This window comes from Sarcophilus harrisii, chromosome 4, assembly GCF_902635505.1.
Source record: "Sarcophilus harrisii chromosome 4, mSarHar1.11, whole genome shotgun sequence".
Lineage (NCBI taxonomy): Eukaryota > Metazoa > Chordata > Mammalia > Dasyuromorphia > Dasyuridae > Sarcophilus > Sarcophilus harrisii.
Genome location: NC_045429.1, coordinates 311211770 through 311226776, shown reverse-complemented (window position 1 = coordinate 311226776; position 15007 = coordinate 311211770). Strand labels below are relative to the sequence as shown.

The window sequence follows — 15007 nt, the reverse complement described above, 5'->3', positions numbered from 1 at the left end:
CTTCCTATTTATTTTGTGTTTTTTCCCAGTACATACATAGACCTATAAACTTGTGTTGACTCTTCCAGTGGAATGCAAACCCTTGAGATTAGAGATTGTTTCATTTTATTAATCTCTATTCTTCAATGTTCAGCTTAATAAATGCACGCTGGTTATTAATTGATAAATCTGGGTTGTACTCTCCCACAAATACATATAATATCAATGGGAGGAGTGAATACACAGGGTTTACAAGTAGAGAGGTACATCTGTAGCCAAATTACAAGCTAAACACAACAATTTACATCACTGATGTTGCAGATCTTTGCACTGCTCTTATTGACTTGGGTCTTGTGTATTCCACTGGTGTCATTACATTGTAGTCACTGTGGACTTTTGCTTATGACTTTTCCGAAGTCCTGGTTTAGAGCAGTACTATCTACTTTCTCCTAGAAAGAACTGGAATGATTACCCTGCAATAAATAGTAGCCTCTATGATTCTGCTTTCTCAGTCTTGACTCTGAGGAGCATGGTACTGTCCCCAGGATCTCCTACAACCGACAAAAACTCATCTCCAAAGCTGAATTTCTCCATGTGCTTCTGCTGCAAAATGCAAGAAGAGAAATGACAAGAAGAGAAATCTTGACTTCCCCCAGCATCACTCTGAAAAATCTAAGCTGTACAAGGGGAAAGGTGACAAAGTGAACTGTTCACCATGTCCTTCTTCATAATTGTTTCTCTTGTAGATTCTTTTCAAAGATCCAAAGTTAGAAAGGTCAGCTTAGCCTCCCCTTCAAAACTTTCAAGTCTCAACCCCCAGCCAAGATTCCTGGTCCTTTTATATGCAAATGTGCCCCCTCAGAATCTAGAGTTTTTGAAAGCTTGGAAATATAGCTTCTTAAAGTCTGAAAGGGGCACACTTTGAGAAATCATTGTCTCTGTTACCTGTCCCTTTACTACTGAAACTTCATCAGGAGGATGTTGGGAACTCAGCTGATCAGAGCTTTTCTGTTCAACATCTTGCTGTAGTTATAAGAGCTTTGAACCTTTACAAATCTCCTATACTCGCTCCCCTACTTGAGCAGCCTTTTTTTCCATATTCACCTTTAGATGACTGCCATCAAAAAGTATCTCTTCTCTTACTAGAACAAGGCTCAGGTGCCCTCTGATGCACTCAGGTCTTCTATAAAACTATTCAGAACTTTGAGTCTATTTTGTTATTCTCTAAGCTAATTCAGTTGTACAAAAGCTACTTTCTTTTTTTTATTGAAATGCTCCGATATTTAGGGGCTCACTACTGTGCTAGGCATTATTCTAAGTATTGTGGGTGTAAAGAAAGGCAAACAAACAACAACAACAACAACAACAAAACCCACCAGCATTTGCTTTCAGGGAGCTTACTTAAAATTTAATGGGGGAAACAAGGCAAACAGTTATGTGCAAACAGGATATGTAAAGGATAAATTGGAGATAATCTCAGAGGAAAGGCACCAAAACTTAAAGAAGGGTAGCAAGCGCTTCTTGCAGGCAGTGGAACTTTAACTAAAACTTTTAAAAACCAAAACCTAAGGAATGCATTCTCTCTTAATCTCTACCTTATAGAATACCCCTTCTTTCTTTTTCTTTTAATTTTTTTTTCTGATCATACATCTACATTAATTTTTTAATATACACATTTCTTTATGAATCATGTTGGGAGAGAAAACTCAAAACAAAAGGGAAAAACCAGAAAAAAAAAGAAGAAAAAGGGAAAAAAAAGTGAACACAGTATGTGTTGATATATATTCAGTCTCCATAGTTCTCTCTCTGGATACACATGGTGTTTTCTATCCAAAATTTATTGGGATTGCCTTGGATCACTGAACTGCTGAGAAGAACCAAGTCTTTCATGACTGATCATCACTAAAATGCGTCTTCTTTCAAGATACCTCTCAAACACATTGGCCTTTCTTGATCTCATTAATGGTTATTTGGGAGCCTCTACACGAAAGACTTTATATTGTATAATTGACAATTAGTTCATTTCAGATTTGAGCTCAAATCTCCCAGAGTTCTTTCACTGGGTGTAGCTGGTTCAGTTCATTACTGCTCCATTGGAATTGATTTGGTTCATCTCATTGCTGAGGATGTCCAGGTCCATCAGAATTGATCATCATATAGTATTGTCGTTGAAATGTATAATGCAATAGAAAGCAATTTCAATGGTGAGGGCACTAGTACTGGGGAAATTAGAAAATGCTTCTTGTATAATGTCATACTTAAGGTTATCGTTGAAGGGAGTTAGGGGTCCAAGAGGCAAAGATGAAGTAAGAAAGCATTCTAGGTATATGGGACAAACTGTACAGAGAGGAAGAAGATGGTATGTGTGAGCAATAGATTGGAAATATAGAGTGAAAATATGGAGTATTTGTGATGGTTATTGAAACTGACTTAGAAGGCAAAAAGAGACCAGCAGAGCCATTTTTTTTTCTCTCAGCTTTAGTTTCTTCATCTGTAAAATGGGGATAATAATAGCTTTCATCCCTCAGGATTCTTTTGAGGATCAAATGAATTAACATATGAAAGGTGCTTTGTAAATCTACATAAATACTATTATTTAATTTTCTTTATATATATTTTGTATTTATGTATGCATATACACATATATGTATACACACACATATATACTTACATATATACCCTTATTGTGTTCCCTCTTATAATGTAATATTTTTGGAGTTGAGATTGTTTTCTTCATAGTATTTGTATTCCCAGTGCCTAGCACAGTGCTTACCACATTGGTTTTTAAAACATATCCAGTTGATTATACAGAAATTCCCTAACGTCCTACTTCAATGCCTTATCATACTAGGGCTAACTCTGATTTCTCTAAGCCTATGTTAGGTGAGTTTATGCTTTCAGAGATTATACTCAAGTTGGGAAGTCTTCAAGTGTGGTTCAACTGACAGATGATATTTATCATCTGAGGACTAGATGAACTACATGGAAAAAAAATTACAAATAATTTTATTTATGTTTTATTATAGTCAGAAGTAAGAAACTTGATTCTGGATATCTGGAATCATAAAAATAGAATATCTGTGTAAGTATTCCAAATATCTAGAATCAGGTTTCTTTTTCTTCTGGCTGTAATAAAATATATAATTAAAAAAAAATTAAATCTGAGGAAATAAGCAAGAAATACATTGTTAGGACTCATCTTTTGATTTCCCTCCATTCTGTCTTTCAGATTGAAGCATTGGTGAAGGAGATGCAAAACCCAGAATCAGGAATCAAAATGCAAAGCCAGAGGGTCATGATCACTAATATCCCTCATGCAATGACAGGTAGGGATTGGAAAGATTTGAAGGTATCCTGAAACTGATATTTTTGTCTGGAACAGAATGCATTCTTGTCACAGCAGTTGGATTAAGCCATAAATAGGAAGTGATAGAAGTCAATTCTAAAATAAGGTTTTGATTTTGTAATTGGTGGTAATATAAAGAGATGACTTGAATGTGTAATTTCTTGAAACTTTCTTGTCATTTTTGCTAGAAGGTCACCATTTAAAAGAAATAATATTTTATTTAATACAGTTTGTTTTTATGGCAAAACCACTTCTCAAAAATCTGTTAGTTTTTTCCTCTTTGCTCTTTCTTAATATAGAAAAAAACAGTTCAGCAAAACTGAATAATGCAATGATCACAACTGAGTATGTAACATTCTGCATCCATAGTCTCTCACTTTTTACTGAAAAAATTATTGTATTCAAATATCAAACATCTGAAATTAATTCTGATCATTGAGTTCTGTTTTTCATTTATATTGCCACTTTTAATATTATCATGACAATGAGTATGTTGTTTTCTTGCTTTTGTATCCTTTACTTTTCATTCATTCAGGATGTTTTCTTATCTTTCTCTTAATTCTTCATATTCATTGTTCCTTATACCACAACAATCTTTCATTACATTAATATAATGCAATTTGTTCCATAATCTCCAAATTAAAGACCACCTACTTTATTTTTAATTATTTTTGCTAACATAAAAAGTGTTACTATGCATATTTTATTTTATATAGAACTTTATATTTGTTTCACTGTAGCCATGTTAATTAACATTTCACTGTCAAGTTGCTAACTTCTTCTGTAAGGGATATGAGCCTTAATAGAAACATCCATCTGTGAACTGTGATCACCTCTTGTCTCTTTGTGTTTCATTTGGATTTAAGTCCATGTTTTTTGAGAGACGTGACAAGTTCCAAAGTTGAGCCTTTTGGTAGAGAATTAATTTTGGTATCACCATTTGTGGGAAAAATATTCTGTGCTAATAAGTCCATTGGGAAAATTGTTTATGTTTTCCCTCTTAATTTGTTATAAATTTTTATTTTTTATTTTTGATACTTGGCAATTTGATTTTATCATCTGAGGACCAGATGAACTGCATGGAAAAAAAATTACAAATAATTTTATTTATGTTTTATTATAGCCAGAAGTAAGAAACTTGATTCTGGATATCTGGAATCATAAAAATAGAATAAAATAATTGATATTTGGCAATTTGATTTTTTCTCTTTAAAAAATGCCCTAATGGTTTTTGTTAGTTTTTATTTTTTTATTTTGTTCTTCATTTTGTTAGTTTCCCCACTCCCCCCCAAAACTCCAGCCCAATTAAAAAAATAATTTAATGATTTTTTATTTTCAGTTTTGTATCTTATTTGGTTTTCAAACAATTTCTATGTTTAATTTGAAATTTTTGAATTTTTAGCTTTTTTAGTTGTTTGTGCATTTTATGTTTTTTCTTTCTTTCCCTTTCATTCTTTCTTTCTTTTGCTGAGGCAATTGGGATTAAGTGACTTTCCCAGGGTCACACAGCTAGGAATTGTTAAGTGTCTGAGATCAAATTTGAACTCGGGTCCTCCTGACTTCAAGGCTGGTGCTCTATCCACTGTACCACCTAGCTGCCCTGCCACCCAGCAGCCCCTTTCTTTTTTATTGATGAATGTGTGTAGAAATGACTGCATTGACTACTTTCCAAAAGTTTTATAATATCTTATTTTTGTACTTTTCTTTGTTGACAATATTTTATTCTTATAGTTTGTTCTTTGACCTACATATTCTTCAAGACTAATTAGTCTTTCTACTTAATGTTTCAAATGCCTTTAATTGATTATAATTTGTATTGTCTTATGATCAGTAAAGGATGTTAAATATTTCTTCTTTTCTGTTGTTGTTTATAATATGTAGCACATTGTTAATTTTTGAAATGGTGCAAAAGGCTCCTTAGAAAAATAGGTATTATTTCTTTTGGTATTTATTCAGTAATCACTAGAGATCTATCACATATAACTTTTTTTTCTCCTGAGGCAATTGGGGTTAAGTGTCTTGCCCAGGGTCCCACAACTAGGAAGTGTTAAGTGTCTGTCTGAGGTCAGGTTTGAATTCAAGTTTTCCTGATGTCAAGGCTGATTCTCTATCCACTGCCAGATAGTTGCTCCTATCACATATAACTTTGCTAAAATTCTATTAGATAACATTCCTTTTTTATCTTTTTTGTTAGTTTTGTTTATCTCTAAAAAAGGGTTTAAAGAAATTTAAGTTCTTAGATGCTGTGTTGTTCAGTGCATGTGCACTAAATATTGATATTGTTTTATTATGTTCCTTAAGAATGATGCAATATTTTGGTTCTTTTTTTTAAAACTCTGTTCATTTTAAATTATTGATTTGTCTGGTTTCTTGATTGCTACCTCAGTTAAAAAAATAACTTGAGACAATAAATTTCTTCTCTAAGCCTTCATTTTAACTCTTTGTGAATCTTTATGTTTCAAGTGTGTTTCTTGCTAACAGTGTATTTTTAGATTCTGTTTTCTAATCCATTCTGCTACCCATTTCTCTTTTATGGGTGAGTCTATCCTATTCACATATAAATTCACAGTCACAGTTTTGATTGTTATTTTGTTTTTTCCTGTCATATTCTTGTTTTTTCCCTTCCTTCCTTCCTTCCTTCTTTCCTTCTTTCCTTCTTTCCTTCCTTCCTTCCTTCCTTCCTTCTTTCCTTCCTTCCTTCTTTCTTCTCTTCCTTCCTTTTTTCCTTCCTTCCCTCCTTCTCTCCTTCCTTTTTTCCTTCATTTTTCTCTACACTGAATCTTTCCCTAATAATCAGTCCTCCAAAATCAGTAACTATTCCCTCCCAAACTCTATACACCTTCTTAAAAATTCTTCCCTGCCCCTGACTGTTTCTTTGTTATATTTAATGTGTGTCCAAATCAAATTCTTTGTATTTTAATATATTTGATACTGTTTTGTCTAGGTCAGATGGTAGTGAGTTTCATCTGATGTGTACTTCCCACTTTTTTCCCCACCTCTTTTTCATCTCTGTATACATTTATTTGGAAGAAATCTAATCATGAGTAATAAGTTCTTCCTCCTCATTTCTCATTTATTCTCTAAAACATTCCTTTCCCCCTTCCTTTTCTTTCCTCTCCTTTTCTTCAAAATAGAAGGAAAAAAGATCCCTTACCTTATATTTGTTCTCTTGACAACAGTAAGATTTTAAAAGAAAACTTGTGTTTTCTCCCCTTATTGGAAAGTAAACACTTGATTTAGCATGTTCCGCAAATGAACTTATCTCAAATGAAATTATCTTTCTAGATTTCTTTTATCTCTTCTAGTTAAATATCTGAGATTCTTCTCTGTTATGATCTTTTAATCAGCAATTCTTTAGAGTTCTCTATGCTATTAAAGAGTTATATCTCTGGTATAGGAAGTTACTTCAGGATATGTTATTCTTGGTTGTGAGTTTTTTCTTTATGAAATATTTCATCCTAAGATTTTTTTTTCTTCTTTCTATTAGTTACAACATAGTCTTCTATGATCTTGACTCTGGTTTCTTGGTATCTGAATTCTCTGCTTGGAGTATTGTTATTATTTTTTTAACCTAGAAGCTCTAGATAGGTATAAATAATTTGTGAACTCCAAAGAGTTATCTTCCTTTTATTATAGCAATTTATAAAATATTTCTCCCAAAGCAGACCTTAGTGCATTGTCTATCATCATTCTAGACCTCCAAACTATGCATCTAATTTAGATCATTTACATTTAAATCACACAGCCTAATTAGCCTCTTAGAGTGCAAGACTTGAATAATATAAATACATCTAATTCATTCTGTAGCATGATTGCACTAGAACTGCAGCCATGTTTTGTGTCTAGGAATAAATTATCTAGAGGTTAATTCTAAGCTAACAAATAAATTATCTAATGAGAATAGTATATGAGGCATACTGCCAACAAAAGGAAAGAAAATGAAATCACAGTTAAAACTATAACCATATCTTGAAGTCAGAACAGCTATGGTGTGGCCAAGCCATTAATTGGTGAAATGCATAGTGAGTGAAACTTGTGAGTAGGACAAGCAATCAGGAGCAGAAAAGCAGACACCAGCAGCACTTGAAAAATCTCTCTGCTCCAAAAACAGTTGTAAAAAATACTAGTTGGAAGCAGAAGATAAAGATTTATATTCCCCTTGCTTGCAACTTTGTGCTTAGCTTGAGATATTTTCCCTAATTTTAATGTGCTCTATCCCTTGGTTCCCTGACATCTCTTCTTGCCAAGGAATTCTCCTAAGTGAGGAAGGTCCAGAGTGTAATGATCACCCAGTTTATCTGAGGGTTCCATTGCCCATTCCTTTATCTATGGGCTATGCAGAAAGATTAATTGGACAACACAACTTTCCCCAGTATCTGTTCCCGCATCCCCTCCATTCTTTCCTACATGACTAGGGTTCACTGCCCCCTGCCCTGTGCTGTCAAATCCCCTTAGTTTCCAAGTAGATGATGTTCTCAAACCATTCAGAGAGAAAGATAAATTTGAGATTGAGAGGGACATCCTGTATGGTTCTGGAGGAAAAATGGGTCCTTTGATCAAAGAAAATGACAGTAATGTCTGTCAAGAAACAAGTTGTTCACAGAATTATTTTTTACAGCTGAAGATATATCTGGTCTAGTAAGTACTGATGTGGTTCACCTGAATACATGCCAGCAAAGTTCTGCCATTCAATGGTCCAATCACTGTGATCTCTACTCAGTGACTAAGAACACTTTCATGTTCCCCTGAAGGACTTACCATAATAGCTAGTATTTATATAGTACTGTGAGATTTGCAAAGTGCTTTAAAAGAGTTTCATTTGATCTTCACAACAGTTCTGGGAAATAGATGCTATTATTATTCTCTTCTCAGTTTTACAGATCAGGCCACTGAGGCAGCAAGAAGTAAAGTGTCTTGCCTAGAGACCCACAGTTAGTAAATGTCTGAGGCCAGACTTCAATTCCAGTATAGTGCATCACTTAATTTTTTTTGAGTTTCAGATGTTCTTCCTTTCTTCCTCAATTTCCCCACCCCCGTGATAGTAAGCAATTTGATATAGGTTATATTTGTGTAATCATGTAAAACATTTTAATATTAGTGATTTTGTGAAAGAAAATGAGACCAAAAGAAAAAAAAGTGAATAAAATTTTAAAAAGTGAAAAATAGTGTGCTTTGATCTGCATTGTCTATCAGTACTTTCTCTGGATATATATTGTATTCTTAATTATGAGTCCTTTAGAATTATTTTAAATTCGATAGTGGTTTTTGTTCTCCATATGGTTATCTCCCCTAAAGCTCCCAACACCATGGGGATTTCATATTCAATCTGAATAGGTTCCCCAGGGATGATGACCACTTGACTCCCTATGTCTAGAAGATCCCTAAAGATATGAACTACAGCTTTCATTTAATAAACCCAGGCCAAGGATCTCTGATATTCTTTTTATCTGATATCAAGAACTGAATTCCATTCAAGTCAAGCCCAGCCTTATAATTTTTAAATTCTATAAATTTGGGGCCCATGGGAGTGGGGTTTGACAAAAAGCCTTTTTCTCCTCCTCCTAGTGTGCCCTAACTGGGATATAAAAGAGCTGGTTTTCAATTTCTTTCTTACAAAACTCATGTTTTAATAACCAAATCCATAATCTCTTCTTGGATAAGGAATTAAAAAAAAAACTCTTTACCCTTTCACAGAAGCAGCTAATTACAGTGCCAGGCCCAAATTCAGGAATATTTATCTTTGTGAATTTAAATCTGGCCTCAGACACTTATTTGTCACTTAACCTCAGTTAACCTCAGTTTCCTCATCTGTAAAATGATTTGGATAAGGAAATGGCAAATTACTCCAGTATCTTTACCAAGTGGGGTCACAAAGAGTTGGACATGACTGAAAATGACAGAGCAATAACAAAACCTTTCAGAGACCACCTGAGATGCAATACCATCTAAGTACCTGCTTAGTATCTAAGGGGCATATCCTTCTTAGAAACTTTAAAAGCATATCTGCCCCACTCTGAATAAGAACAAGTGGGGGGAGGCCCATTTCAAGAGACTCCCCATATGGGAGAAAGGGGATGGGGCTTGTCCAGCGGATGTTCTAGATGCAGTCAATCTAGAATTCCTTTTATCATTCAGATAATGAACACCCTCCCTCCTCTGTCTTTAATTGGGAACAGGATAAGCATGAAATTTGTCCTTTATGGGCCAAATCTGCCTTTTCCTTCCTGAACTCTCTGAAACAGAGTTGCAAGCCTCTTATCCTTACAGTTAACAAAGGAGGTACTGGGTTAATCCTCTCATTTTATGCAATTCAGTCTCAATAAATTAATACAAAAGAACCAATCAATCAAGAGTGTGATGGTAAATGTTTAAAGATAGGCTTTGAAATTTAATTTGCATTTTTAACCTTTACTCCATCATTTTCTTGAGTCTAGAACAAAATAAAAAAAATCAAGCCCTGATTTATAAGATTACCTATTTCTTAGGTTTAAATGCTCATGCTGAAAATACAACAAAAGCCAAGACAGGTTCCACCCCCAACCCCCATCCTTGAGTCAGGTCTCTAAAGGCTCAGGTAATATTTAGGCTACAAGAGGTTAATCTACTTCCTTAAATACTTCTTAATCTCTTACAATACACAAATCCCCAATCAGAATATCCTTGGGGAGTGTGGTTAAGTACAGGAAAGATCTCAGTCTTGGGGAGTAGATGGGGTTGAGGGGGGAAAGGCCAGTGTTGCAACCTATCACACTGGAGGAATCAATATGGGGGAATTTTACTTTTTACATCATTCCTACCTTTCTCCTAAATTATATCCCTAGTAGCTTGGATTTCCTGGGATAACAAGGTTAAACTGGGATCTTGATTACATGGCCACTAAAATGAAGTTGGGAGTGGAATGGAGCCCCTTCTTCCTTCAACTGGGTTGTCATAAAATCCATTGAGACTTTATTTCAGTTTCTATACATACACAGCTAGTTTAGTCTCATTTACTTTCACTTTTGTTAATTTAGTGATGGATTTCCAATAGCAATAAGCCATAGGAAAGAAATAGTGAAATGGGTGGTGTTTTTATTTCTCTTCCTAGGAACTCAAATGAGCTTTTAGAATTGGCTTTGTCTTCTGTGGTGACAAGAGGATTGCTGGCTTTTTGTAGGGTTCTCAAGTATATAACTATCTTGCCTCCTTGTACAGTGACCTGCCAGTGTCCTTCTTTATTCCCATTTTTTTTTTTAGTGTCTCCAGACTTCTATCTTTTACTTCTGAAGTCTTAACAATGAATGCAAGTGCTTACTAATATTTGTTGTTGTCGTTTCTTCTACTGCTCTTTTAAATTTTGCTGGAGTGCTTGTGGGGGCAATGAAGCTGACCTTTCAAATTTTATTTGACCCAAAAGTTCTTAACATTTTAATTCCATGTTTGATTCTGCTTTGTGTTTTGGAGATAATCTCATTATGGGGGTCTTTTTGTGGGAGCAAGTTGGTACTTTCAAAAATGTGTTGGGTTTTTTATTTTTATTTTTTTAGTGTGGTAGAATTTGTTCCTATTTATAGGGAAAACTTTTGGTCAAAAAGGGTGATACTGAGAAGATGAGTATGGTATTACAAACTTATAAATCCTGCTAGAGGGGAAGTTGAGGTTGGTGAGTTGGAGAGTGGCAGTGGATTAGAGTTGATTGAGTGTTTTAAATCTAGCACTAATATGGTAAATCCCTGGGAGGGCCTAGGCTGCCTAAAGAAAGGCTGAACAGGCCTGGGTCAGAAATGGTTATTTCTTCTGTGCTGAGAAGTGGTAAGGTCAGTGAAATGTTGCACTTCCAGCTTAACTGAGATAAGGCAACCTAGTCTTTAAAAAAATGATCCTAGGAAGATTTATGAACTGATACAGAGTAAACAGTATGCAGAAACAAGAAAACAACAAAACTATATATATTGATGTATATACAAAAAATAAATAGAAAGAACAATAAAATGAAATGTTTGCTACTAGCAACTTCACCTTTACTAATGGACAAGATAACACAAGATGGATTATAATAGATCATAGATCCATGTAGCACCCTGTATAACAATGGAATTAGGTAAAATGACATACACAGATACCCTATATATCTTTCACACACACATATGCACAGTGGTATTCGGGAATGTGATTTATACCCAACACTATAGGATTTCTGGGTTAGTTGTTGCTCAGTCGTGTACAACTCTTTTCTTTTTAAATAATGACTATTTATTTTGGAACACAAGATTCCAAACTTTTCTCCCTCCCTTCCTTCACCCCTTCCCCTGGACAGCAAGTAATCCACCAATATATATTAAACATATATAATACTTCTATATATATTTCCACATTTATCGTGCTGTACTAGAAAAAAATTAGGTCAAAAAAGAAAAAACGAGAAAAAAAAACACAAAAAGCAAGCAAACAACAACAAAAAGGTGAAAAACCTATGTTGTGATCCACACTAGGTCCCTATAATTCTCTCTCTGGATGCAGCTGGCTCTCTCCATCACAAGTTATTGGAATTGGCCTGAATCACCTCATTGTTGAAAACAGACACATCGATCAGAGTTGATCATCACATAACCTTGTTGTTGCTGTGGTTTACAACTCTTTGTGATCCCATTTAGGCAAAGATACTTGGATGATTTGGTATTTCTTTCTCCAATACATTTTACAGATGAGGAAATGAAGCAAACAGAGTTAAGTGATTTGCCCCAAGTCACACCACTCGTATTTGTCTAAGGCTGGATTTGAAGTTGGGTCCTTCTGATTAAGTGCTCTGTTTACTGTGTCACCTAACTGCCCTCTTCTGGGTTAGAGGAACAAGGATATACTAGTGAAGGTGAGGGTAGTGGTCATAGGCGGTTTTTGTGGTGTAAAACCAGACTCAGAGCTTGGCTTAAAATCATAACCCTTGAACTTTCTTAGTTTTCCCCACCTCCAACATCCTGAGACTTTCTAATTGCTGTTAAAACAGAAGATAAAGAAAACCTCTGCATTCTTTAAGTCAGGTTGAATGAAAGTTAACTCAGCATACCCGATAAATTCTGCCTCCTTAGAGACATCTCTCTCTTTTTTTTTTTTTTTTGTCATGGATCCCTTTGACAATCTGGTGAAGCCTCTGGACCCCTTCTCAGAATAATGTTTTAAAATATGTAAAATTACAAAGAAAACAATTATGTTAAAAATGAGCATGTTCATAAAACCCTGTTTAAGAATCCTTTCAAAAAACAGGGAAACAAATCTATCTTGCAGGGCCAATATTGTAGATAGAAAACCAGACCAGATCAGAGGAACTCAGCCTGCTGGTCTTTGTCTACAGATCAAGTTGTCCAGTTGTGAGTGACAGGATAATCTTATAATTTGATCTATTTCAGGAAGTTGTCAAGTGGGAGCGAAATCCAAGGCTTCTTGGGTGACATGATATAATTAGTTTAATGTCAGTAAAGGACACTATAACAGTCTATACTCTGCCATGTAACATTTACAAAGAGTGACTCTGGTATTTTAAGTGGAATTTCAGATGGAGAGTCTTACTCCCTGTAAAAAATGATTATGGCTGCAGAAGGCTAAGGGAAGAAGAGACAATGGCATCAACTGGTAATAATATGCCATAAATAAAGTGAACTAATCTCAGTGACTGAATCAGGTATAAGCACGATACTGCCAAAGATATGATTGGGAAAAGACATGGGACTGTCCATGGTGGCTCAGTGAATGGAGCACTGGACCTGTAGTCATGAAGATCTGAATTTAGATTTGGCCTTAGACACTTCCTATCTGTGTGACAAGTCACTCCTGTTTGCCTCAGTTTCCTCCTCTGTAAAGTGATCTGGAGAAAGATGCGGAAAACCATTCCAGTATCTTCGCCAAAAAGACCCAAATGGGGTCACAAAGAACTGGACACAACTGAAAAATGACTGAACAACAACAAATCCAAGTAGTCAAAATTGTAAATTGGTTAATAAGGTAGAGGGTGTGTAAATCAATCATTATTCAACAAATGGCCTTGCTCCTCAAAGGTAAGGAAGGAAACTCTGGTACCCCTTATATCTTCTCTGAAGATGAAAACATTAGATCCAGGGAACTAATGTTTTATTTAGAAACCTCTATAAGACTACACTTTAAAAAATATTCTATAATGCCACTAAATCTCTAGCAGATCTTGGCTTCTGGATCTATTATATTGATTATGAGCATTTTACTATTGTTTTGCCAGTTCCTTACCATGGAACCAGGGGGAATACTTTCAGTCTTTAGAAATTGAGATGGTTTGTTAATGCTGTAAAGTTACCCATGTATATATCTTGTAAATAAAAGGCTATTAAAAAAAAAAGAGAGAGAATGAAGGACAAAAACAACAGCATATTTTTACTGGGACTTTGTATATATTTGTATTTATTAACTAGATATTTTTCCATGTACTTGATTTTTCCCATTAAAATGTCAGCTCAAAAAAAAAAAAAGAAAATTATCTTTGTATGTATTTGGAAAAAAATATATAATACTATATAAAACAGACACTTAAATAAAGGTTTTCTTTTTAATAAGCAAAAAAAAAAAAAAGAAATTGAGATGGTTGTTGAAAGATGTAGCCATTCTTTTTATTTTTTTTTGTAAGGAATGGTACATTGGGATGTCTAGTTTCTTCTTTCTTCCCAAGCTTTTTAAGATGTTCCCTGTAAGTTAATGACTTTTTAAAAGTCCATATTTGTTTATATTGAAGAGATTTAGAGTTTTTCCTCTGGAGATGGCATTCTAGTCTCATGAGACTACAGAATGATGGGAAAGGATATTTGTTTCATGAAGCTTTCTTGATCCCTCTCAAAAGTGCTATCTTGTGATACATAATATAACATCATATGTTAGGTTCTAAAGGATATCAGAATCTATCTCATTTTGCTTTTCCTAAAAAGGTTCTCATTTTACCTATTTTCATTCGGACTAAAATTCATGAAACAGAGACTAAGTTTTATTTAACCTGAAAGAAAATATAGAATGTATTTTCTGAAACTTTTAAACTCCTTGATAGCACAATTTTAAAATTCTTGTTCGCTTCCTGGAAGATATTTAACAATTCTTCTATCTTCCCTTGGAACCTATACAGTCCACATGACTCACAGCAATAATAGAGTTTGGTCTGGGTTGCTTCTTGATACAGATTGTTCTTTGCTATGCTAATTTAATATCAAGGGATTCTGCAGGTGTCATTGAGGACATGTACAGTTTCCTCTCTACTCCCTTGGTCTCTGGTGATTCAATTAGCCATATTATTATAAAGATTAATTTGTTTTAGCCTAGAGGCAACATAATGGCCCTTCAAGTGTTATTCTTTAGTCTGGTTTTTTTTTTTTGGAATTTTTATAAAAAGTTGAGAGTACAACCACAATCACTTAAAGCCCAGATTGAGGGGAGGGGTAATTCCTAACTGTTAGAATTCTTACAAGGTGCTAAGTAAGTGGAATTGAGGAGACAGTGATTAAATCTAGTTTAGCATCGATTTAATCCTACAACAAATAATGGTTTCCTAGTGATATAATGATTGGTGTATACTCAGTGTGGGATATATAAGGAGGAGGTCTCAGGGCCAGGAAAGAAAAGCCCACTAAAGAACAAGCCCATTAGAAGTTCTGGGAGCCTCAGCCAGGATTCAGTCGAGAAGACTGTATACATATT

At 34.6% G+C, this 15007-nt stretch overlaps 1 protein-coding gene across 2 annotated transcripts in view; it reads left to right on the top strand.

Moving 5' to 3' along the window:
- RGS9 (regulator of G protein signaling 9) overlaps positions 1–15007 on the top strand; it is an 87376-nt gene that overhangs the window by 12529 nt on the left and 59840 nt on the right. For both annotated transcript variants that reach the window (XM_031965685.1, XM_031965684.1), the window contains exon 2: positions 3209–3305. In XM_031965685.1, the coding sequence (XP_031821545.1) occupies positions 3209–3305 (97 nt within the window). The remainder of the gene's footprint in view (positions 1–3208; positions 3306–15007) is intronic.